Source organism: Puma concolor, chromosome D4, assembly GCF_028749965.1.
Source record: "Puma concolor isolate L17-30 chromosome D4, mPumCon1.1.hap2, whole genome shotgun sequence".
Taxonomy (NCBI): domain Eukaryota; kingdom Metazoa; phylum Chordata; class Mammalia; order Carnivora; family Felidae; genus Puma; species Puma concolor.
Genome location: NC_141679.1, coordinates 91122121 through 91147600, shown reverse-complemented (window position 1 = coordinate 91147600; position 25480 = coordinate 91122121). Strand labels below are relative to the sequence as shown.

The following is a 25480-nucleotide window of genomic DNA, read 5'->3' as shown; positions in this document are numbered from 1 at the left end:
GGAAATTTGGGAAGTATGTTAAAGAAAAAAATCCATAATTGCCATACTCCGATATAACTCTGGTTAACATTTTGGTGTAAATCCTTCTAAACAACTCAAAAGAGGGACCAAGCTGCATACGATGTTTTCTAACCAAGCTGGAATTAAAAAATGGTATTATAGCACAACCCTCAGGGATCCTGGCTGTGGAATCAGTGCCTGAGCAAAGCCTGTATCGCTTGGTGACCCTGGAACAAATCGCCTCATATTGCTGCCTCAGTGATCTCATCTTAAAATGGGATGATAGCAGTACCTGTATTGATACATTAGATAATCCACCTAAGTACTTAGCGTATTGCCTGACCTATAGTGTATTTATTAATGTCGGAGGTGTAGTATTTAGGCTTTTAGGCCTAGGCGGGCTCCTAAAGGTCATCCGCCAGAACGCCCCTCGTTTTACAGGTGCAGGACCAGAGACTCAGAGGAAGGTGATTTGCTTAATGTTGTAGAGCTGATGTTTTAGTAGATTCAGGTATGTTCTTTGCTCAGATGCCACCTCCTGAAGCATTTCTGTCTCCTGGCCTCCTTTCCCCTTGCCACAGGCCGTGGGAATCTTATTTTGTGCTTTCACGACCCTTTGTGTGTATATTTTTTCTGAGTACAAATACAGATTTGAGTTTGTGGTTTTATACGTTGATCTCTTCCACTAATCTGTGAGTTCTTCAAGGGCTTGGCTAATTGTCCAGCCTTGTGTTCAGAATCAAGCTACTTGATAGCCACTATGTAGTAGGGTGTTTTAAATGAACGTGTTGTGGATGTGGGGCAGAAAAGCTAACAAGTAGGGGAATAGTGTCCGGCTTATGGAGAGGGATAATTCTATTGGGTGTTGTTCATCTTGTAAGTATTTATTGAGCACTTACTTTGTGCAGACATGAGTTCATACAGGGGATTCAATGCTCTACTGGGCAGACTTGTCCGTTTCCTTATAGAGTTTGTGGTTTAATGGGAAGATGGACACCACATAACAAATTACATTTTATGCTTGTTATTGTATTGAGTGCTATAGAGAAGAATAAGGGTGCCAGGAGAGCCAAGAGTAGGAACCCTGGCTTGACTACGTGGAGAGAAGAGGTCAGGAAAGGTTCTTCTGAGGGCCCAGTAAGCCTCAATCTGAAGGATGAGTATGTGTTAACCAGCCAAAGTGAGGGTTGGAGACATGGGTATGGGAATAGCATGTGCAAACGCCCTGAGGGAGGAAGGAACATGGTGCCTTCTAGGAATTAAGGAAGATCAGGACAGCTGAGACTGGTGAGATGGGCAGAGGCCAGCTTCTAGAGGGCTTTGTAGATCATATTACAGGTTTTTTAATTTTAGCCTAAGAGCAGTGGAAACCCTGTGAAATGCCGTGCTTGATTCTGAATACTTTTATTTTTTAAATTTTTTTCTTTAACGTTTATTTATTGTTGAGACAGAGAGAGACAGAGCATGAACGGGGGAGGGTCAGAGAGAGAGAGAGGGAGACACAGAATCTGAAGCAGGCTCCAGGCTCTGAGCTGTCAGCACAGAGCCTGACGCGGGGCTTGAACTCACGAACCGCGAGATCATGACCTGAGCCAAAGTCGGACGCTTCACCGACTGAGCCACCCAGGCGCCCCTCTGAATACTTGCTTTTAAAGAAAAGTTGACCTGAGCATAACAGGTGACTGGGATGATAAAGGATCGAAAGTTCATGTCCTGTTTGGGATATTTATTCCAAAGAAGAAAGTAAAAGATTTACACGATGTGTGAAGGAATGTTATGTCCCAGAGGAAATAAGCTTGTTTTGTGTTGCTGCAGAAAGCAAACCTCAGACGAGTAGAGAGATGATCAAGGGGGCGGCTCTTGTCTGAATGTCAGAAACCGCTTCCTAACCCCTAGAATTCGGTCTGCCTTGGTGGATGGAGAGCAGTAAGAGGTGTGGAGGCAAAGCCTACTGCAAGGCCATCTGTCTGGGGGACGGTGGTAGAAAGTCTGTTCACGGTGGGAGTGGCCTTCAGGCCTTTTTATGCTCTGAGAGTCCCTAGTTCCATAAATCAAGGAAAGTCTGCACATTTCATTGTGCCTTGCAAATGATTCAGCAGACCCGGAACTTGACTTCATCTGTTTCTTTACTCTGAACATTCATGAACTTGGGACTTTGTAAAAATAAATTTGTAAAATGAGGGTTATTTTTAACTTAATTAGTAATACTTAACTTTATTAATATTAAATACTCGAAGTTGTATTTATTGAATTATTTGGGTATAGTCCTGTGGTGCCAGGAACAAACAACTACTGTTATTGGTAGGTTAGCCTGAAGCTGACAGTCATGGCTAAAGCAAGCTGATGTGTAAATGGAATTCATCATTTCGAGCTAAGGGGAGAATGACATTCCAAGAGAAATGAAAACACCAGGATAATAAGCACTAGCTACTCACGGGATGTTTTTGTATTCGTGTGTAAATTGGAAGAGAAGGCAGAAAGGAAACAAATTTGTTTCCAAAGAAAATTGGATGCTTCTTCTCTTAGGAGAAGTTTGGACATGGTGCAGGTAGCCAGATTCATGTTATGGAAATGAGAAGCAACAGGCAAAAAAAAATATCGAGCGTTGTAGCCTGCAACCGACTATCAGATGGGGAATTGAAAGGCAAAGAGAATTGGAAATAATTGTGGTAGAAGTGATGGATGGAGTAGAATTCTCATTTGGAATGGAAACGGCGAGTAGGAAACGTCTCCAAGCCATCTGAATCTGGGGGAGCAGCGTGAGGGGAGAGAGTGACAGCGATCCAAGCACTCTGGGGTAGAGCGGTAATGAAGGTTTCCGCTTCCTGGGCATGAGCTGGGATGCAGCCTCCCATGTATAGTCACCAACAGGCTTTGTTGGTGGAGAGAGAGGATGCGCTCCCCTCCCCTGTTCTTCTTGTGTAGATGGACATCCAGGGAAACGGATTGATCTAGCGGGCACACTTCACAAGGTGGGTTCTCTCTTCCCTTAACGGAGACTCCCATTTGGTAATATTCAGCCCCCAAAAGGTTTCTCCCTTCTTTATCCTTACCCTCATCTTGGTTGAGTTGATAGTTAAGATGGATGGTGAAGTCTAGGGGATGAATGAGCTGAGATTTTTGGGGGGGGGGAGGGGTTGGTTTCTTTTTTTTTCTTTTTGGGGGGGAAAAAAAGCTGAGTCAAAGAATCTGATTGCAGACCCTAAACTGTTGCTCGACATATGGGGCATAATGATCTCTGCAGGGAGAGAGGCAATTCTGTGGGCAGTCAGGCTTCACTGTGACGTCTGTCTTCATGGACTAATGCATCTCTTGTCGCTCTTTCCTTTTGGGAACAACGCAGCACGCAGAGGCTACCAAAAGAAAGTACCGAGCATCCAGTGAGGCTCCCCCAGCGAAGCGGAGGAGCGCGGTGGCGTTTCTCCCAGCCAAGAAAGCTGCTGCTGAAGAAGCACAAAGGACTTTTAAGGGGAAGGCACAGAAAACATTTTCTCCGAATGAATCTTTGGTTGGTGTGAGCGGTAAAAACCGAGAGCAGAAACCATGCATTAGGACTTCTTCGTTATTTAAAAACAACCCCGAGATTCCAGAGCTCCACAGGTATGTTCAGGCACAGATGCACTTCGGGAATAAGAGGAGTGAAGTGTATTCCGCCTTTTGCTCTGTTGATTGGAACTGATGCCCGGGTTTTGTTCGTCATTTGCAGACCTGTAGTAAAGCAGGTGCAAGAACAGGTGTTCACCTCAGACGCTTTTCACAAACTGGACCTCCACCCACATTTAGTAAGTATCTCTCAGTGTCTCGTGTGGTCGGTTTTTTCGATGTGGTTATTCATTCGGAATGTCTAGAAAGAAAAAGAGTGGTTATTTCTGCTCCCAGCTACCTGAGTGAAGTCAGACTGATGAGATGCTCTTCTGGGATAATCCCAGTGAGCTTACGTTACTCTTCACTGTCCCAACCTCCATCTGCACCCACTTTTTAAGGAACCAAACACTCTCCTCACCTAATTCAAATTAGGCCAGACAGTTCACCTAGTGTGCCTAGGACAGGCTCCTAATCATGGGTAGATGGGATGCGGAGGCTGATCTGGATAGGAGAGGGAACTGAGCTGGCATCTTCATCTCAAGGGTAGCGTGTTACAAAGAATTGAAGAAGACGGGGCTGTTTTAACACACGTTTTCTACAAACAGATGGACCCTTTTTTTTTTTTTTTTTTTTTAATTTAACCATGAGTGAAGTTTCCGCTCTTATTTATGTATGAGTAAGGAGAGAAAAATGCGTTAACTTTTAGGGAATCTGGTTTTCCTTTGCTCCTGTGGTCACAGCTCACTTAGTCCTTCAGGGTGCCTTACGTAAGCTGTTTTCGCACCTATGGGTTTGAGCAGGGACATCGAGCAGGGTCGTGCTGTGGGCATTTGGGGATGGATAACTCTTTTTTTTTTTTTTTTAATTTTTTTTTCAACGTTTTAATTTATTTTTGGGACAGAGAGACACAGAGCATGAACAGGGGAGGGGCAGAGAGAGAGGGAGACACAGAATCGGAAACAGGCTCCAGGCTCTGAGCCATCAGCCCAGAGCCTGATGCGGGGCTCGAACTCACGGACCGCGAGATCGTGACCTGGCTGAAGTCGGACGCTTAACCGACTGCGCCACCCAGGCGCCCCGGGGATGGATAACTCTTTGTCATGAGCACTGTCCTGCGTGTGATAGGATGTCCAGCAACACCCGTGCCTCTACTCACTTGATTCCAGTGGTGACCCTGGCCCCACTTGTAGCAACCAAAAATCTCTCTAGATGTTGCCACCTGTGTGGGCGCAGGGGTGGAGCAGAACCACCCCCAGGCGAGACTCACTGGGTTGGAAGAACTTGACTTGAACATAGTCATCAGTTTTTTCCCAGTATCTTCTTTTTTCATTAAATAGGTTTTTACCAAAAAGTCAGAAGTTAAAAATATTTATTTTTTGTTTTCTCTTTTAGATTTCCACGATAAATACGGTCTTAAACATGACTAGCATGACCAGGTAAGGAAGGGTTCGAGGCCAGTCTTGATTTTCTTAAAACTTGGATGGCTATAACCAGATGAGATCTGAATTATCTGTGGCATACAGAGCACATTTTGTCTTGGTGTTAGAGAACACTGCCAGATTGCTGCCCATCGAGGGCCTGACACATCACTTAGCCACTCCGTTCCCTCACTTGTTAAATGGAGAGGCTGAGTCCCCATCTACTTCTGTTCTCAGCTCTAAACTGGTCCAGATGCTGGTCTCCATGTGATCCTGCTGCCGTCCATGCTTGCCTGAGAATAACATGTCCACGATGCAGAATTTCTCATGTCATTGTTTACTAGTAAGAATTAGAGGCAACCAAAAAGACAGGAGTAGGTATTTGATTGGATAGAGTGGGATATTGAAAAAATTTTTTGGATGTTTAATAGTGACGGTTCTGGAAAACGGAACAGTAAAAGGCGTAGAGCAGAGGTGAACTTCCTTTTTGTGAGCACCTATGCGTGTTTACATTTTATTAGTCATCACATTTTACTTATAGGTGCAAATTGATGAGTATTGAAGAGTGAAATAAGGAGCCCCCTCCCCAATTTTTTTATTCAGTTTCATCAACCAAATTTAAATGAATTCTGTGCCCTTTTTGTTGTTTGTTTTTAAATGCACATGTGGACACATCCTAGTGCACCTTGGTTTTCTGGAGAGTGAGAAGAGCTCCAGGCTATCAGGATGGCTCACAAGATTTCTTGTACCCTTTGGCGTGGGACTCTTTCCACAACGTCTGCCACGGGAGGCAGGTGCATGTGTGCTATGCTCTCGTGGTAGCTCCAGCTTGTCACCACGCCTGTCCCTTTGTTTTTGTTTTTTTTTTTTTTAAATCAGTCTGCCAGAATGGCCAGGCTCTGGCTTGCCTCAGCATTTTCAACTGAGTTCCAGAAATTTAATTGAGGTTTTACTCCTCCAGCCGTCAGAAGCTCCTCAGCAGCTTCGCTCGAATGTCTCGATACTCCAGGGTGGCAGTTGGCAGACAAGCGACGCGTGGGGGCGGTTGCGATCTGTGTGTCCCGCTTCTCTGCCTGTAAACACGACAGGGTAAAACATTACATACGAGCATGTGTTCTCTCTTTTGGGTGGCCCAAGCGTTCAGAAGCAAAGTATTCCCGTGTTGCTGGAGGGCAGAGATGCTCTGGTGAGGTCTCAGACGGGCTCAGGTCAGTCATCATTTAACTTCTGTCCTTCTTGCCCCGATACCAAGGCCACAGTCACCTTGTAGGTCACGTAGCGAGATGGCTGTCTGTGGTGGCGGCTGCTTTGCTTTCTGGGGGGAGGAGGGGAGGCCATGCTTCTCTTGATTAGGGCCCTGAATTTGTTCTTGCGGCGAAAGGAAGGGGGTGGCTGATGGTGCTGTGATCAGGAGTGATCCGGACGTGGCCAGGTTCTGCTCTCGCTCTGCAGAGCCTCTGTCAGGGCTCTGCCCAGTCCACCGTCTGTGGCTCGAGCTGCCCGTCCTCCCTCCAGTGGGGGATAAATAGTTTCTTAGAATAAAGCATGGTTCAACATGAGCACGCACTGATTGGATGCTAGTTGTTTTGCTGCAACGTGGAGCACAGATTTTGCTTCTTCCACATTGTCTGTAGACGTGTTCTTGTGACCCTCTTGTGCCCTGCATGGGGCTAATCAGCTGTTCTCCACTCCCCCCAGCTCAGCCACCCGCCTGGTGGCTTTTGCCATTCCTTGGTTTCTTCCTGGTCTATAGAGGCTAGCTCTGGGGTTCAGACTGGCTTCTAAACACCTCGGTGCTGCCCACATCATTCACTTGACCAGGAGGCTCATTTGAGTGATTAAGGATGACTTTAGAGGAGGAGTTTTCTGGCTTTGAAGGACAGTCATCCAGTTGAGCTTTTGTGTAACTTGGGAAATGTGTCAGTGTCTCCCTTCTTGGCTGGAGAAAGTTGCTGAAGCTGCAGGGTGTTTTTGGAAGTAGTGCATTCACAGAGCAAAATTGGGAGTCATGGCAGGGGGGCAGATGCTGTCTTTACCGCTCTTGGTTGTAGGACTTAACACTTTTCCTGTCCCTGGCTTTTAGTGCTGCCCAAAGATAGCAGAGACCATTTTCTTTACTGTCTTCGCCCTCCCTCCATCTTCTAGGGGCTGTGATTTTAACTGCTTCTGTACTTTTTTAAAAGGTAAAACGCTTGCCTACTGTATCCCTGTGGTCCAGTCTCTTCAAGCAATGAAATCAAAAATACAGGTGAGTATAGTGTGTTTCTTTTACTGCTCATGTTACATAAGCAACCATGGAACTGAACCAAAGCAGGACCACTGGGACCAAAAGACTCTGTTTTCAGTTAGCGTTGTTTTCTTGCCTCTTTTTTAATTCATTCACTGATGTTTATGTCCTACAAACATGTTGCATCTGAAGACTGTGCCCAGAGTAGAATAGAATAACTGTATTTTGTAATCATCACAGCACATCCAACAGGGAGCGTTTGTAAAATCAATGCTCCTTGTGTGTCATACACTGTGCCGGATGCTTTGCCAAAGTGTCATCTTCTCAAATCCTAGCCGCCGCCGCCCCCCCCCCCCCCCACCTCCCCAGGCCCAACGAGTTACAGGTATTTCTGTTCATCTAATTTTACAGAAAGAAATGGAGGCTAGGGAACAATGGTGGAGTCTTGTCTTTAGTTGGGAGGCACATTTAGTTACGTTTGGGCCAAAGGGGCCAGAATTGGGTTCCCCAGGAGGCCAGTTAACTGCCAGGCTCCGGAGGCGCAGGCATCATCTCAAAACCCCGCCCAGAGTCCCACAGATATGTCCCTGGTTATCCTCAGTAGGAAGGACAGGGCGAGACCTGAAATAGGAGGTGAGGTGGGTGCACAAGCAGCTGAGAAGAGCTGGTTGGTTACTTTTCTTCTCGGTGTGAACACACAGAGTTAGGCGTGGACCAAGCCTACCTGGTACCGAGGGACTACACAAGTAGCGATAGCATTGGTTTGCAGCCCAGAGGCTAAAACCTATACCCACCAGGACAAACGGATACAAATCAGTTACTGAATAAATAGAGAAACGGGAGAAGGAAAGGCCTTCCTTCCAGTAGACTTCCTCCGGACATCCACAGAAGTGACGGAAGTAGAATGTCGCCATCTGGCAGGTGCCTTGGTTGTACCGCCCCCACAGGGATCGGCACGCCCTGAAAGGAGTGGACGAAAGCGGCATGAAAACTGGGAGGTTTACTGGGTCTCCAAGCATCTCCCTGCAAGACCCCTCTTAGTCCCAAAGGGGAAGACAGTAATTCTACGATGGGGAAGTGGCTGTCACCGCCTTCACCCCGGTGGTCAGCGTGGGCATCACCAGTGCACAGATGCGCTCACCTCACGCACCTCCCTCCAGATAGGTGCCCAGAGGACACGACGTCCCTTCTGTGGCTTTCTGGCCCAAATTTAATCATGAGCAAGCATCAGACGAACCCAAATCAAGAGATGTTCTGCAACGTGACTGACCATTGCTCTTCAAAAGCATTATGGTCACAGAAGAACAAAACAAAATAAATATAAAGAAATGCTGAAGAACTGCCCCTGGTCAAAAGAGGTGAAGGAGACGTAGTGGCCAAATGCAACCACGTGGTTCTGAATCGGATTCTAGTCTGGGGAAAGGACGTTAGTAAGTCAGTCAGTGAGACCGGAATACAGTTTGTAGATAGATTCACTCATAGTAGCTTATCAGCGTTGATTTCCTGGGTTTGATCCTTGTACTGGGATTTTGAGAATCGATACTGCCTAAGGAAGCTGGGAGCAGGATATAAGAGAGTTCTTCGTATAATCTGTGTAATTTTTTTGTAAGCTTAAATTCATTTCAAAGTGAATATTTAAATTTTACTTAAAACTTATTTACATAATTTTAAATCAATAAAACCGAAGTCCAGGGTGCCTGGGTGGCTCAGTCGGTTGAGCATCCGACTTCGGCTCAGTCGGTTGAGCATCCAACTTCAGCTCAGGTCATGATCTCGCAGTCTGAGTTCGAGCCCCACGTCGGGCTCTGTGCTGACAGCTCAGAGCCTGGAGCCTGCTCCGGATTCTGTGTCTCCCTCTCTCTGTTCCTTTTCCACTCGTGCTTGCTCGCTCGCTCGCTGTCTCTCTCTTGAAAAAAAAAGTAAAGATTAAAAAGAAATAAAAAAAAAAAAAAAACCCCGAAATCCTATACAACATCCAAGTGATGAAACCTTACATAGCCATTAAAACTGGTATTTTTTTCAGTTACTCTTTGTGAACTTGACAGGTGTTTTTACATGTTAATCAAAAAAGGGCAGAGGAGGGGTGCCTGGGTGGCTCAGTCCGTTGAGCGTCCGACTTTGGCTCAGGTCATGATCTCGCGGTCCGTGAGTTCGAGCCCCACGTCAGGCTCTGCTGACAGCTCAGAGCCTGGAGCCTGTTTCGGATTCTGTGTCTCCCTCTCTCTCTGCTCCTCCCCTATTCACGCTCTGTCTCTCTCTGTCTCAAAAATAAATAAACGTTTAAAAAAAATTTTTTTTTAAAAAGGGCAGAGGATAGGGGCGCCTGGGTGGCGCAGTCGGTTAAGCGTCCGACTTCAGCCAGGTCACGATCTCGCGGTCCGTGAGTTCGAGCCCCGCGTCGGGCTCTGCGCTGATGGCTCAGAGCCTGGAGCCTGTTTCCGATTCTGTGTCTCCCTCTCTCTCTGCCCCTCCCCCGTTCATGCTCTGTCTCTCTCTGTCCCAAAAATAAATAAATGTTAAAAAAAAAAAAAAAGGGCAGAGGATAAAACAGTATGCACTGGATGATCTGGCTGCATAAATAGTACTGTGTGTGTGCGCGCGTGTGAAGAGACAAGAAAGATACTTGAACTGCTGATACCGATTTCCTCTGACGTGGATGAGTGAGGAATGTATTTCCTACAGGTGACCGATGTTTTCTTCCCATTGGGCACCTCACAGTAAGATAATTCATACAAAGGACTTGGCGTTGTACGCTACCCAGCTGGAGAGGAAAGGCCAAGTATTGCAACGACGTGGTAAAGTCTCATCCGTTTATACGTGTTAGGACAGTTCCCTGAGAGCAGCGGGTTGTTATTTACACACGTATCGTTGAAGAGCTTGGGACTATTTGAGCCGGAACGGGTCCTGTGGTTCCAGCCCCACCGTCTCGTCTCATAGGCCCGTGGACCGAGGACAAGAGAGGTGGGATCACGTACCTGAGGCAGGTGGCGTCCTGGGTCTGAGTGTGTCCTCGGGCAAATCGGTCCATCCCTCTGTGCCTCAGTGACGTCACCGGTGGGGTGGAGCCGAAGGCAGCGCGCGTGTCCGCCAGGGTTGCCGCGAGCTTCCGAGCTGACGCACGCGGACGCTTCGGAAGCGTCACCACGTGGGCGCGGGGCCGGATTGCAAGGCAGTGATTTTCTCTGCTGCTCTACAGAGACGTTCACAAGCCACGTGGTGGTTTTTCTTTGCTGCGTGTATTTTAATGTCAGTAACGGCTCATTCTATTCAAGACTGAAGTTTTCTGTAGAAGGAGTTCTCTAAGCTCAAATTTAATTCACTCGTTTCAAGTAATATTCAATTGGGACCCTTGGAGTTCATTGTGAAATGATTTGACCTGTAAAAAACCGATCTGGAGGGAGCAGGAAGCTCAAGGCACCCAGCAGAGTCTTAAATTACTTTGGCGATGGAATGAGAACGGATTGGCTTTCTGTGTTTTCGCTCTTTCAGTTATTTGGGCTCTGATTTTTTTTTTTTTTTTTTTTTTTTTTTTAAACAACACAACCATCCTTCTTTGCTCACTTCTGCCCTGCGAGGAATTGATTTTTCTTTCTTCTTCTGTATGTAGTAACACCTTTTGAAATGTCAGAATCTCGTAACGTCACACTGTGGCACGCTGATACCGTTGTACTAACATGTTTACCGTTCTTGCCTGGGCCTCAGCGCAGCCTTGCAGACTTGACGTCGAGGATAGGCGGCTCTAGTTTGAGTTCCAAATCCTTTCCTCCTCGTGGGTAAATGTTTCCAATGCAAAACATGAAATCCATACTTGTAATTGAACCTGTTCTAAATCCACGCTTAGCTTCTGCCCTGACACGGTTTTGATTAAGTCCTGAGTGTCTGTGAGCACTTTGGAGGTGCAAGTCACCACTGACTTTGGGGCCTTTCTCAGGGTACTTTTTGGGTTTTTTTACACGTATATTTTTAGATACAGTGTACGCGTTACAAGATTAAAAGAGTACCAAAAAATACACGGTGAGAAGTCAGTCCTCACAGTCCCTGTCGCCCGCATGGCAGGGCTCTCTGGGGACGCGATGCCCTTGTGCTCGTCTGGTGGCCCTCCCAGGGCTGGTCTCTGCAGAGAGAGCGAGTGCGGGGGCGCACAGGCCCCTTCCCCCTCAGCCAGAGCTTCTGTGTTTCTTTCTGTTGTGTTTGGGGCGATAACACAGGAGGTTGCTTGCTGTACATGATGTTTGTGCCTTGCTAGTTGGTGCTCACTTAACACGCTTTGGGATGGCTTCTTAGCAGTACCGTGCCCACGTGCCTTGTTTTTTCACGGCCGTCTGGTGTCCCACTGCATGGGGGTACCCCGAGTTAGGGCGTCAGCCCCTCACTGGTAGGACTTCCCTTCCATCCAGTATTTCACTACAAACGAGACTGTTACAAATACAGTCTGTAAAATAGTTTACTTTTTTACGTACACTTACGGGTGTATCTTTTAAAGATACACTGACAGTGGGAGCGGCATTTTCATTCGGTGGATAATGCCACAATTGAACTTTATTATTTTTTTTTATTATTTTTTTTTTTGAGAGAGAGAGAGGGGGGGTGCAAGTGAGTGAGGGGCAGAGAGAGAAGTGGGGCTCAAGCTCATGAACCTCACCCTGTGTGGGGCTCGAACTCACGAACCGTGAGATCATGACCTGAGCGGAAGCCAGATGCTTAACCCACCGAGCCACCCAGGCGCCCCGCCCCCCCGCACTGAACTTCGAATGGGTTAAGCCACTTTGCGCTCTCCCCACGGCGGTACAGGAGTCCCTGCTCACCCGTGCCCTAGTGACACCATCGGCTGCTTAAGTTTTGCTCATTTGACAGTGGAGTTGAGCATCTCTTTGCATGTGTAAAAGCCATGTCTTGAATTCTCACGTCCATAAATTAGCTACTTGTGTCCTGTCTCCATTTTTCTATATAAGTCCTTGTGGTCTTTTTTGTTTTCATTTTTTCATTGAATTATAGGCCTTTTGTGAACTAAGGAAGCTGGCCCTTTCTCTCCCCTCGTTTTGCCGTTTATTACTTGATTTTATTTAGTCACTGTTTGCCCATTCTAAAGTTAAAAGTTTTTATGTTATAAAACGTATTGATGTTGTATAGTTTCTGAGATTTATGTCATCTAGAAAATGGCCAACTTAATTCCAACTTTACTTCTCTAACTTTGTTTGCCTGTGAAGTCTCTGAACAATTTATCTTTTCTCTACTGATGCAAAATGCACCTTATTTCATACAATTCTGCATGTATTTGATTCTGTTCTAGACTCGGTTTGCTGCTGTGATCTCTGTATGCTGCTGTCCATTATTTATATTATGGTAGTTCTAAATCGTTTTAACATCTGTTGTTTTTCGGACATGTTTTGGTTATTCTTGCACGTTGATTTTTCATAGGAACTTTGAAGTCAGCTTGTCCATATGTGTTATTTTATATGCGCGTGTGTATATGTGGCAGCTTTCTTAGGGTCGCGTTACGTTAATGGGTTGACTTACAATTGGCTCATTTGTGATAAGGAGCCATCTTATCCAAGAATAGGATATGGTTTCCCATTTATTCACATTTTACTTTATGCTCCTCAGAAGGGTTTTACAGTTTCTGTCACAAGCATTTTGTACATTTTTTGTCAGCCTTCCTGTTGTTCCTGCTGCTGCTCTTGGGTGATTCCCCCCTCCATTGTATTTTCTAACTTTTTTATGTCAGAAGGCTGTAATTTGTGTGTATTAAGTTTGCATTCAGCTACTTGACTGAGTTGTCTTTTCTTGTAGTAGATTTTTGTTTTGTTTGTTAGGATAAACTGTCATCTAATAATGACTGTTTTGTCTCCTACTTTCCAGTTTTATACGTATTTTCTTTCTCTTGTCTGACCGCATGGGGCAGAACCTTTAAAAAAACTTTTTTTTAATGTTTATTTATTTCTGAGAGAAACAGAGACAGAATGCGAGTGGTTTAGGGGCAGAGAGAGAGGGAGACGCAGAATCCGAAGCGGGCTCCAGGCTCCGAGCAGTCAGCACAGAGCCCGACGCGGGGCTCGAACTCATGAACCGTGAGATCGTGACCTGAACCGAAGTTGGACGCCCAACCGACTGAGCCACCCAGGCGCCCCGAGGCAGAACCTTTAGAACAAGGTTGCATGAGAAGAGCAGTGGGCATCGTCGTCCCCTTCTCTCATGAGACGCTTCTGATGTTTGCGAGCGGCCGCCCTTGGGTTCTGTCCACCGGAGTCCCGTGACCTTCGTTCATTGACTCATGGCGTTTCTTTCCTTCTGTGTCCACAGCGCAGTGATGGCCCCTATGCCCTGGTGCTGGTGCCAACGAGAGAGGTAAGCAGCCTCACTGTCAGGACGCCTTTTGAGCAAGTGCTTTCCTTCTGAGAGTAAGACCCGTTCGAATTTAAAAGTGGGTTTTACCATTTTTCTCCCTGCTGCACCCTTCCCTTGGCCTGGGACCATCCCTCTGGTTCCTGTTAAGGAGAAAAATTCAAAGACTCTGTGAAAATCATAAGCTGAGTATGGAAAAGCATTTCCCTGGTGTCTAGAAACGAATGACACGATAAGCCTCTGTCCTTTTAAAAGGAATTAAAATAATGACATTTTCAGACTTTTTTGTTTCTTTTATAGCTTAATTAAAAATTAGAGCAGTCAGCCCTAAAGTGAACTTTTTTAAAAAGAGGCCACGGTACCAAGAATTTTACGTGTTCTTGCAAGTTAAGCTTCTCGACGTTTTTCTTCTGTCTGATCTAGTTTATTTGCCTACGGAGGCAAGTGTAGATTAGGGCACCGGTTTTCTCTATCAAATGCTAATCACTTCCTTGCGGAGAGTTGATCGCGGAGATGGAGGTTTCCAGTCAGCCTGTTAACACAGCCTTACACAGCCTGCAGTGCCCTTTCTCAGCTCAGTCCTGGGAAGGAGCAGGCGTGGAGCTATTTAAATTTTCACAGCGGCAAACTTGCTACTTCCCTGGGACGCGTCGTGAATACTAAGCATGTGGGAACTCTGTACATGCGCTTGGATAAAGGGATTGTGTTGAGGCTTTCTTATGGTGGTTAATGGTTATAACCTACGTTAATTTTCACTTCCTCTGGTCTCCACTGGGCTTGTTAGATTCTGTTCCTTTAATAAACTCGGGGGTGACCGTCTCTCGGTGTTCCGTGGGGCGTACTTGAAGGATACCTGACGCCACCTTGAAAGCAAGGTGCCCAGAGGCTCGCCTGTCGATTGCTCCTTCAGGTGACTCCTTCCTGCACGTTCTGTTTTCCTCTCTTCCTAAAGAGAGGCACGTCCAGGGCGATGCTGCACGCTTCCCCATCCACGTGCACCGTAGGCTTGTGGTTCTCTGTGTGGCACTCTGGGAATTTGAGCCAGCAGAGGGAGCACACAACACTGTTTCTGTGTGTGTCCAAGGAATGGACGCGGCCTCTCTGCCCAAGTCTCCAAACTGGCAGCTTTCGGACGTAGTCTGAGAGCGAGGTATATTCTCTGAGAAGATTCTGTGGATCAGATTTTTTTTTTTTTCCTGAAATCTTAACTTAAGGTCCAGGTTGGGATCTGATCACTTCATGTTGTCTAAATTTTTTTAAAAGATTGGGGAGGTGGGGGCGGAGGGGGGGCGGGTGGGAACAACCTTGCTCAGTATCTGTAACTGCTCACTCCTCACAGCTGGCTCTGCAAAGCTTCAACACTGTCCAGAAACTGCTTAAGGTAAGGCGGGCCGCGAGTCCAGTTTTCTACCTTTTTTTCCTGACTTTTTGAGAAAAGAGAAGTCTGCCAGTCTTACCTTTGTTTTCAAAAAGCAAGGAATTATTTTAATTTCGCTTTGTTGCTTGGGCGTCTCAGCTCTCCCCAGGTATAGTTTGTAGGTTTTGACTGATCCGAAGTGGACCAACTGCCGATTTCTAGCTTAGATTACTGGGGTTGCCTGGTGCTTAGAGTCCTGTAATGTGTTCACCATAGTCCCTAACAAGGCGCGCGTGGAGACTCACAGGTATAACCGAAGTGAGCACGTGGAAAGCTACCAGAAAGCTGCACGTCGGGTTTAAGAAAGGAGAGCCAGCGCCTGCCAAGCCGAGAATTGATCTGTCCTTCCTTCTGTCAGGGGTGGGGAGTAAGGAAGGGCTGTGCTTAGGTCAAATGTGTTCTCCACTCGGCCTCGACGGGGCAAGGCAGAGAAGCTGTTTGAATCCCTGAGAAAGCCTCTGTTCCTCTCACGGCACCGGGAGCCAGTTCCGGAGCTGTGACTTAAGTGGCTGTTGCCCGTCACTGGGGCGGGCGATGCCCGGGAATGGCATCTGCACAGTGACAGCGTCTGCAGTGAAGCCTAGGTCTTCCCTCCCAGCGTCTTTAGGGGAGAAGACCTTGGATTCGGTCTCTGTGTCTGCAGGGAAGGGGGCTCTGCTCTGATTCTCATCTGGTGTCTTCCTGTAGCCGTTCACCTGGATCGTGCCTGGGGTGCTCATGGGCGGAGAGAGGAAGAAATCCGAAAAGGCCAGGTATGCGGAGCCTGGTTTATGGTCCGTCCTGTCTGAGTCTGTCTGTTCTGCCTTCCTATTCAATGAGACCTGGTCCTTCTAAACCTGGAGAGAGTCTTGTTTCCTTCTGTGCTTCCTAGTCCCAGAGCGGAGGGACAGATTGAGGCAGCGGGGACCTGTCGCCTGTAGGCGGTGCTGTCTTATGAAATACCGACGAGCCCACAGAGGTTCCCTTCCGACGTGGTCGGTAACCATAGTCCCCACCCGCTTAACATTCTCTCTCCCCGCCCAGCATCCCTTGGTCCCCCTTGTTTGGTATCCAGCCCCCTCGGTGACTCTCTTTTGTGCACATTGGGAGTCTGGGGGCTTGTCATTTGGCTCTACAAAGGCAAGATACTAAACTCACATGTAATGCTTTACGCTTTGCTTTGTATATCCAAAACACTGATTCCTAATTCTGTATAGGAACTGGTGATGGGTAATTTCAGGAGAAAACGTTGCCACAGATAAATCCCACATTGTCTGGATTCTTTTTGAAACATTTTTATTGTATTGTAGCTTAACGCTTAGTAGTAACACCCAGCTCTGTGTGTAGTTTGTAACTGAGGAGTAAATACTAAACTTGAAACCTAAAGGTATTGGTTAGATTTGGTTCAGCTGTAAATAACGACAACAACAAACAGCAGTGGCACAAACAATATGGCGGTTGTATTTGCCTTTCACATCTAAGAAGCCTGACGGTAACGCATCCAGGGCCTGCATGAAGCTCTGGTGTCAGGAACCAGGTTCCTTCTGCCTTTTTGTGCCATTAAGTGAGGCTTCCGTTTTTAAGTGTACTCCATAGTCTTAGCGAGTTGCTAGAGCTCCAGCCATTACATCTTGTTCCCTGCCAGCGGGAACAAAGATAATCCTCCCCCCTCCCTCCAGAGATATTTGTGGTTTTTGCATATTCTTTTATCCCATCGCTTGAACATAGGCATACGACCAAACTTCAAGAGAGGCTGGAAAATACACTCAGCTAAAAATTAGAAGCTTGTATTGCTATGGAAATATGGAGTAAAGGGTGTTTGGGAGTAAGAACTGAGATTTACTCTCCCTAGTCTGTGGGACAAAGTTAGGTGCCCGTTGTATGGAGGCTACAAACAAAGGTTCAGTATAAGAAACCATTCTAGCCATTAGACCACATTGGCCTGCGGTAACTCATTTAGACTGGAGTTTCCATGGCGCAGAAACCTTTAAGAACGAACAGGCTAGGTGACCATCTTTCTGGAATGTCCTAGAAAGGATCCACGAACCAGGTAAAGGGCACCGGATTATACAGTAAAGATTCTTTTCAGAGTTACTGCATTTATGATTTTAATGCGACGTCGGATCTTAATAATCACCTTCTAGACAAGAGAAACTTTGAGGGAAATGGAAACTCAAATGTATCTTCGTATCCATTTGTCATCCTGTTTGCCGTGACTTCAAGCCGTGCACGTTGGTGCTACAAATGAATCTGCCTCCTGTGCCTTCTTCCTGTGTTTTCTGTTGATACAGCCCCATTTGATTTACTTTTATGATATGTAATTTTAAACAGACTCCGCAAAGGAATAAATATCCTTATCTCGACTCCTGGGCGACTGGTGGATCATATCAAATCCACAAAGAACATTCATTTTAGTCGGATACGGTGGCTGATTTTGGATGAAGCAGACAGGTGAGCCTCGCCCAGAAGCGTGAACGGTAGGAGCAGCGAGCCGTTTGTGCTCTGTTGCAGCCTTCACTTGGCATGCGGAGTCAAATCCCTTCTCTTGAAACCACAGAATCCTGGATTTGGGTTTTGAAAAGGACATCACAGTGATACTCAATGCCGTGAATGCCGAGTGCCAGCAACGACAAAACGTGTTGCTGTCGGCCACACTCACAGAAGGTGGGTTGAAAAGACACGCTCTTTGTTCTTAAGAGGAACGATCTAGATGTGATGGGCGTTGTTTGCCCGCGGTGGTTCTCAGCGATGGGGATAGAGGGTCAGGAGGGCGGTGTCCCTGAAGGACTGCCTTTCCGGACCCCTGCCCTGCAGGCCCAGCCTCCCTCTGCCAGTCATGCAAGGCTCTGCCATGCTCCCCGGGGTGTGGGGGGAAGGGCAGGGCAGGTCCAGAGCTGTCTCTGTAAGGCGAGTGTTCCCGGTGCTCGTGGCGGGGTGAGAGGAAAGGTGACGGCTGACTCCCGTCTACCCAGAGGCTTCGTGAGCTTTTTATTGTGAGTGTTCTCAGCCCACCTTTCTGCTGAAGAGCCCTGAACCTCTTTAAGTTCCTTTCTGTCTTTCCGTCCTCACGAGATGGACGTTCTGAGCTCTCCTTTACAGATGGGGCCCTACGGCTTGGAAAAGTCACAGCCACCAGAGTCACCCACACAACACAGCCCCGCTGTCACGTTCTCAGGTCTGGCTTGTTAAACTGGCCCTGTTGCAGCACACGCATACCAGTTCGCCAAGTGTGTCTTAAGTAACCTTCATTTTAAGAGAAAGTCCATGATTCTGTGCTCAGAAGTTTGGGAAACGCCACATATTTCTTCCTTGTCTTAGAAATTCATGGTGCATGCGAGCACAGCAAAGATCCTGAGAAGCCTTGTAAACCCATAACACCCTGTGATTAAGGAATCCCGTGACACCCTTTTATCAGGGTTTTCATAACTTACTTGAGTGTAGAATCCTTTCAGGGTGGGGAGGAGACAGCTGCTCCTGTCCCTTTCAGTGGCCTGCCTAGGCCAGAGTTTAGAAATGCTGGTGTAGAAGCAGTGGCCCCCTCCCTCCCCACCCCCCCCCCCCCCCCCCCCCGCCGATTGACCAGAGGGCAGATCTTGCTGCCCAGGTATTGCCCACAGGAGCTTCTTCATAAGCGTGGGACGTGGGGTGTGGGGTGCCCACACGGGACTGGTTTCACAGTGTTTGCCTATCTCACCTTTGCTCCAAGGTGTGACGCGGCTGGCTGATATCAGCTTGCTCGATCCGGTCCAGATTTCTGTCCTGGATCAGCACCACGGGCAGTCTGACCCGGAGCGAGGCACACTTCCCGAGGTTTCCCCTCTACCACCTGACGATGAGCTGGACAGCTTTGCGATTCCAGGAAGTCTTGATCAGCATGTGACGCTGGTTCCCAGCAAACTGAAGCTCGTCTCCCTGGCGGCCTTCATCCTGCAGAAGTGCAAGGTTGGGACCAGCTCAGTTGAGGGAAGAAGGTCCTGTTCTCTCTGTGTCTGGCGTTGATAGCAGTGAATTGAGGGATGCTCACTCTCTCTCTCTCTGTCTCTCTCTCTCTCTGTCTCTCTCTCTCTCTCGTGCGCACACACACACACACACACACACACATTTTTCCACTGTAACTGTGTTTCAAATGCAGACTTTACCAGTCAGCCATCCTGGGGTTGTGGTAAAGACCCAGAGGTCAGTGATAGCTGTCACATTCGACATGAAGTGTACCTGAATCCTCTGCTGGGACGGAGGACCAGGAGCATCACAGGTGGCAGAAACCGGCTGCATACCGGCAGACACGGGAGCCTGTGCTCCTGGTCTCTAAGAATTCGGGCATTTCTGTGCTTGCTGGATGCACGTGATAACTTCCTCTCGGGTGTGGGAAAGTAGTGGGTGTAGGGGCTCGAGGAGGAAGCTTCAGAGGTACCGCCTGCGGGGCCCCAGCCAGGCAGGGGCACGTGTGGCGAGCCACGGGTGGGTGGGAAGAAGGGGAGCGCACGGCCTCGGTCCACGGCGCATCTGCGCTGCTCAGATTTGGGAAGCCTGGCCGAAGTCGTAGCCGTGTCACTTTCCTGTCATCTACTCTTTGGAGCATATGTTGTATCGTGGTACTTTTTTTTTTTTTTTTTTTTTTTTGATTATTCAAAGCTGTCCGTCATCTGGGTTTCCAGGTCCGGGCCAGCACGACTACTTGTTTTAGAGAAGTACTCGTTTCAGGGTCACCTAATTTTAAACACATGTGGTGGTTCTTTCCCCCTCGGTACCGACGTAGTTTGAGAAAGACCAGAAGATGATCATCTTTTTCTTGAGCTGTGAGCTGGTCGAGTTCTATTACCACCTCTTCCTCCGGACCCTGCCAGCCTGCTCAGGGGCCCCCGCGTCACGGCAGCCACCATCTGCCTCCACGAGATTCAAATTCCTGCGGCTGCACGGCAACATGGAGCAGGAGGTGAGCTTCGCGCCCGTCCCTGGGAGTGGGAGCGGGCCCGAGTCTGACGACCGTGAACGTGGCCTCTCGGGGTCGGCTCTGGCTTCCGCCTCGGACTCCGCCGGGCGAGGAGGGGACGAGCCTCGGGCGGGCGGGCGACCCACCGGACCTGGGGACAGATCGCACGGCCGCGTCGGTGCGGGCAAGGGCGTCTTTTGTTCCCGGGTGTTCTTGCTCCGGGAGCTGCCCTCTTCCACCTGAGAGAGCTCGCGGCCCGGCTTGGCCCGAGTCTGCCTCAACCAGCTGTTAAGGCAACAGAGTACCACTAAGTAGCTGGCACCAGGGAAGGGTTTTGCCTTTTTAGTACCCAGTGTGTAATTAGGGCTTGATGTCTTCAAATTAAGAGCATTAATGGAGCTAAATTGTGGCTCCCATATGGTACTGCTGAGCGCGACTGCTGTCATTGTCAACAAGATACAGCGCCTTCGCTCTTAACACCGTGGTTGGGCGAGGGGCTTCAGGGTCTCAGTTGTGTCTCGGCTCTGAGTAATACTGCCGTTCAGGAGGGAGACAGTCACGCCTCCCGGTTTTAGGTTCTGAGCGGCGCAGCCCTCGTTCCGTCCAGGCGATGGGCAGGGAGCCGGGTGAGGCGCGCGCCGGCGTGGAAGGCGGACGAGCAGGCCCTGCTAGTGGGAGCCATCTTGTCCTGGAAGGAGGTGACCGGGCGCTCAGTCAGGGCAAGGGAAGGACAACCAGGAATCGGAGCAAGGCTTGACTAGCTCCAGTTTGTAAAAAACACACCTTTAGAGCTGAGGGAGACGTTAAAGCCATCAGGTCCAGCCCCCTTCTCGTGCTCGCTTTTGTCAGTTTAATAATTTAAGAGTGTTCAGGCTCAGAAAAGTGAGCGTGCTCAAGGTCACTCAAGGACCCAGCTTCTTCTTTCCCACGGGACCGGATGGAATTTCCTGAATCGTCCGGCCCTTGTGAATGTTACGAACTTCAGGGGCCCTGATGCGGTGGATTCTGTTGATCCCGTAATTTAATGCCACTTAGAGCGTTTCGTTTTTGATAAAGCTTTGTTGCCTCGTCCTCTCGGTCTTTCTTCGCCAGAGGCCTTGTGCCAGGCGGGCGTGAGGACAATGAGGGAGCTGGGTGTGGACTCAGAAGGACCTAGGAATGTGCATTGATCATGCAAAAGGCTCTGTAGTTAAAGGATCTCAGTCCGATCGACTCACTTTCTGAGGGCACTGGTCTTGCAGGATGCTCACAGCCGTGTGCTCTGGGACGCGCTGCTTGCACGCTCGTCCTGGCTCTGCCTTTACTGGCAGTGTGACCTCAGGAAAGCGTGTCGCTAAAGTGGAGGTGATAGCGGTACTCACTTGATGGGGTTGGTGTGAAGGTTCATTCAGTCAACGCAGATGATGTGCTGAGTACGGGGCCTGGTGCATGAGCGCTCCACAAACGTAGGTGCCATTATTACTACTGTCTCTTTCCGGAACGGTTAGCGTTCTGCTTATTTCGTCTAGTGAGTGTTTAGCCTTCCCGGCCTTCTCATGACATGGCAGAAGGTGGGAAGGAGTATTTCTGTATTTCAAGTTACTGGCCAAGTGTCTTGTCCCACGCTAAGCTAAAATAGTCCCAGTCCCGTCTGCCTGGCTCGTCACCCTGGCCACGGCTCTACATGACCTTGGTTTGGTCTCCTTGATGGTCGAAGTGACCCTGACCACATTTATGAGCATTAGAGAAAAGTTGCTGGGATCTGTTTTGTTTTAAAACATTTCATCTTTGGGGCGCCTGGGTGGCTCGGTCGGTTGGGCGTCCAACTCCTGCGCAGGTCATGATCTCACGGTCCGTGAGTTCGAGCCCCACGTCGGGCTCTGTGCTGACAGCTCAGAGCCTGGAGCCTGTTTCCGATTCTGTGTCTCCCTCTCTCTCTGCCCCTCCCCTGTTCATGCTCTGTCTCTCTCTGTCTCAAAAATAAATAAACGTTAAAAAAAAAAATTTTTTTTTAAAATAAAACATTTCATCTTTAATGTTTGTTTATTTTGAGAGAGTAAGCCCCTCCCCTGCTCCTGCTGTCTCAAAATAAATAAACTTTATTATTTTAAAACAATTTTTTTAATGTTTACTTTTGAGAGAGAGAGGGAGAGAGAGACAGGGAACATGAGTTGGGGAGGGGCAGAGAGAGAGGGAGACCCAGAATCCAAAGCAGGCTCTAGGCTCCGAGCCGTCAGCACAGAGCCCGACACGGGGCCGAACTCCCAGGCTGTGAGATCATGACCTGAGCCCAAATCGGACACTCAACCAGCTAAGCCACCTAGGCACCCCATAAATAAACATAAAAAAGGAAAGAAAAAAAAAAGTAGCTGCGTGACAGCTGTGAGGAAAGCTCCGGGTTTGGTCATTTTCTCCTTACCTCAAAGCTGAATGTGTTACGTCGTTCGTAGGATGTGTCTTAAAGGCTTTTATGAACTTTTCTGATTTATTTTCTGATTTTGACTCTACAGTGACCCTTACAAAGAGCGTGCAGCACGCTGGGCAAATCCAGCTGTCCTCTTGAGGGTCTGAGCACTGGCTCTGGAACACGACTCCCTGGGTGTGGGTATTGCTGTGTGTCCCTTGGGCAAGAAGTGACTCCACCTTTCTGTGCCTCAGTGTCTCCATCTGGAAATGGGTGTGGTGATAGTACGACTGCCAGGGTTGTCGTGCAGAGTGGGTGAAGTTCAGGCACGTGGGGCGTAGGCCACTCTCCGGGACTTGGTAGCCCTCGTTGTGCTGGTTGTCGTTACCCACTGTCCTAAGTGAGGTGTGCCAGGAGGTTCCAGTTACGTGACGGAATGACATGCAGGTGAAGGACCAGAATGATGTGCGCCCCAGTGGCACGGTGGCTGGGCCAGACCTCACTGGGAAGGTGAGACCTCACTTTTTTCCAAGTTTTAGTGGCTTGGTTATATTCCTTTTCCTGTCCCTGACAGACAGACACGGCCAAGTCTCATCTCGCAGTGCTGTGACTTAACCCACGTCGAGTGTGCCCTCGGCAAGCCTCTCGAGCGGACGCTCTTCGGTGCGGCAGGACTGCCTTTAGGGTTTTAGCCCAAAGGGATAATTAAATACATACGCAGCAGACACTCTAGGAGGGTGTTTATCTCAACATTGGGCGCCAGAGCGAACAGTTGGAGACAAACCCAGCTGCTAGGGATGGGGTGTTGGACGACGGTGCCCATTCAGCTGAAGCCTCGGTAGCCACGAGAGGCGATGTGATTCGGGGTGTCGATTGGCACAGGAGGGGGTCCGTATTCTGACACGACAGCGTGGTAGCAGTGGAAGGAGCACGCTGCCATTTGAGAAAACACGTGTTTACGTGCCTGCGAAGGGTGTTGCCCATGGCGGGGGCCTGCTTTGCTGGGGTGATCTCAGTTTCTTCCTCTGACTTAAAACATATATATAATTTCCGGGACACCTGGGTGGCTCATTCAGTGAAGGGTCCACCTTTGGCTCAGGTCATGATCTCACCGTTCGTGGGTTCGAACCCCGTGTCAGGCTCTGTGCTGACAGCTCGGAGCCTGGAGTCTGCTTCGGATTTTATGTTGCCCCGTCTCGCTGCTCCTCCCCTGCTTGTGCTCACTTGCACGCGTTCTCTCTCTCTCTCTCTCTCTCTCTCTCTCTCTCAAAATAAGTAGACATTTAAGAATTTTTATAAAATATATACAATTTTGTATAGCTAAGATACGTAGTGATTGTAATTTTTAAATTTTCTTTAAAATTAGTTTTTAAGAAAATTTCCCTGTAGGAAAGGTGGTGGTTCTTTATTCCTCTCGACCTCGTGCTTAGAATAAATTCTGAGTTGGGAACCTGGGGTACAGTAACTTGCGGCCTTTGGCCTTGCGTGCCCTTGGTAGTGGCCGTCCCGAGGGGTGTGCCCACCCTGGCCCTGTCTTACTGAGAGGTGCTGCCCTCAAATAGCCTGGGAAGTCCAGACCTGTAAGGACAGGGTCTTGATGAGATGTGAAGAATCTGCTTCTCTTTCTTGGAAAAGCCTCTCCATGCCTAAAGACAGAGCCCTGGGAAGTGGGGGGTTATGGGAATCCAAGCCTGCCTTGCTGGGACTGACCTCAGAGTTGTAAGCCCCTGTTTTTCCTTGTTTCTGTAGGAAAGAACAGCGGTGTTTGAAGAATTCTCACATTCCAAGACCGGCATCCTCCTCTGCACGGTACGTACCATTCTGTACTCTACGTGGGGGCCGAGAATTTCTGTAATGGTGGTCACGGGTTTTCGCCTCTGGACAGTTGGCCTTGCAGCCAGCCCCACGGAGAGCGGGGATATCGAGGCCTCTTGGTGTGGCTGGTCGCCTTGCACTTCTGGTCGTCCCCTGGCCATGCCACAGACAGCCGGCTGCCACCGTGCAGAAGTCTTGCCGATTTGCTCACTAATAGTGGCAGCTGTTGGTCTGAAAATGTGTGAATCTTGGCGATTTCTATCCACCAAAAATGTGTAAATTACAGCTATCGGGAGTAATTAGAGCTGAGAAAGTCTTTTCGCAACAGAGTCGCCCCACTTGCCTCTGCTCGAGCCTTCTTTAAAAGGCAGATAGATGTGCTTGGACAGATTTCTTTTGCTCTTGTCTAAAAGCATCATTAGCCCTGCAGTTTGGGGGCCAGGTCATTCGGCCCCGGCCCTCGGGGTTCCCCCGCCCCCCTCAGTGCAGAGCTGGCCTTTATGATGGGTCTCGTGCTCTTTTGAGATCGAAAACCCTCATCTCCCGTGCCCCCTTCTCTGGGACTTCACGGCACCACCGTTGTCACTGGCTCCTACGATTAAAGCCCCTTCTCTCCTTGTGCCCTCCCGGATGGTGTGACTCAATCCCCAGCTCATCTGAGAAGTCCCCGTGTGTGCAGTGGTGACATCGCACTGCTGACTGGGCGATCCAGTGGGCAGGTGCTGGGCAGGACAAAAACTGTTAGCTGTTTGGATACCTGTCTAGGCCTCACTTTTTAACACAGTTACTTTTTAAGGAACTCCTGCTCTGCATTCAGGTGACAGGTGTTGTTTTCTTTCTAAATTCAGGGTTTCCAAATGGGTACAGCTTGGTTTCTTACGCACAAGGTGGCCACCCAGTCACCCGTTTATCACCGTGTGCCAGTTCTGACACGAGGTGTGGCAGACGGGGGACCCGGGCGTCCGGATCTGGGCACGGTCACTCCTGGCACGCTTGCCTCCTGAGGAGCACTGAGTCTGACCAGGTGGCCCTGCCCTTTGTGGAGCCCATCCATAAATCAGATGCTGGTGTTTGCTCTAAACCATCTCTTAATGCCAGCGCTAAAGTGAGGATGAGTCCAGATCTGCTTGGGAAAGAAGTTTGTCAAAAATCCTTACCGTCTCTAACGATACTCTCTGGAACCTGACCTCTTCCCGTCTCCTCAGCCTCCACTTTCCCCCTTGTTGCTGGCCTCGGCCAGATAGGCTCCTGCCTTGGTTTCCTGAATGTGTTGGTCTTCCTTACCTGGCCTTGGGGCCTTTGTACCCGCGTCCCCCTACCTGGGGCACCTCCCCTGACTTGCACTAGCCCTACTTAGGTCTCTGCTTCAGTTTCAGCTTTTCAG

General features: G+C 48.7%; 1 protein-coding gene across 5 annotated transcripts in view; it reads left to right on the top strand.

Annotated features, from left to right (window-relative positions):
• The window catches only part of DDX31 (DEAD-box helicase 31), a 71455-nt gene that overhangs the window by 2109 nt on the left and 43866 nt on the right, over nucleotides 1-25480 (top strand). For 4 of the 5 annotated variants that reach the window (XM_086684376.1, XM_086684377.1, XM_086684379.1 and 1 more), the window contains exons 2-14: nucleotides 3344-3600; nucleotides 3707-3782; nucleotides 4978-5021; nucleotides 6141-6211; nucleotides 7187-7251; nucleotides 13531-13575; nucleotides 14912-14953; nucleotides 15677-15741; nucleotides 17300-17419; nucleotides 17526-17632; nucleotides 18675-18910; nucleotides 19725-19901; nucleotides 24031-24090. In XM_086684376.1, coding sequence (XP_086540502.1) covers nucleotides 3344-3600; nucleotides 3707-3782; nucleotides 4978-5021; nucleotides 6141-6211; nucleotides 7187-7251; nucleotides 13531-13575; nucleotides 14912-14953; nucleotides 15677-15741; nucleotides 17300-17419; nucleotides 17526-17632; nucleotides 18675-18910; nucleotides 19725-19901; nucleotides 24031-24090 — 1365 coding nt within the window. Of the gene's footprint in view, nucleotides 1-3343; nucleotides 3601-3703; nucleotides 3783-4977; nucleotides 5022-6140; nucleotides 6212-7186; nucleotides 7252-13530; nucleotides 13576-14911; nucleotides 14954-15676; nucleotides 15742-17299; nucleotides 17420-17525; nucleotides 17633-18674; nucleotides 18911-19724; nucleotides 19902-24030; nucleotides 24091-25480 lie in introns of those variants that run through there. The other variant, XM_086684380.1, reaches the window with a different exon arrangement.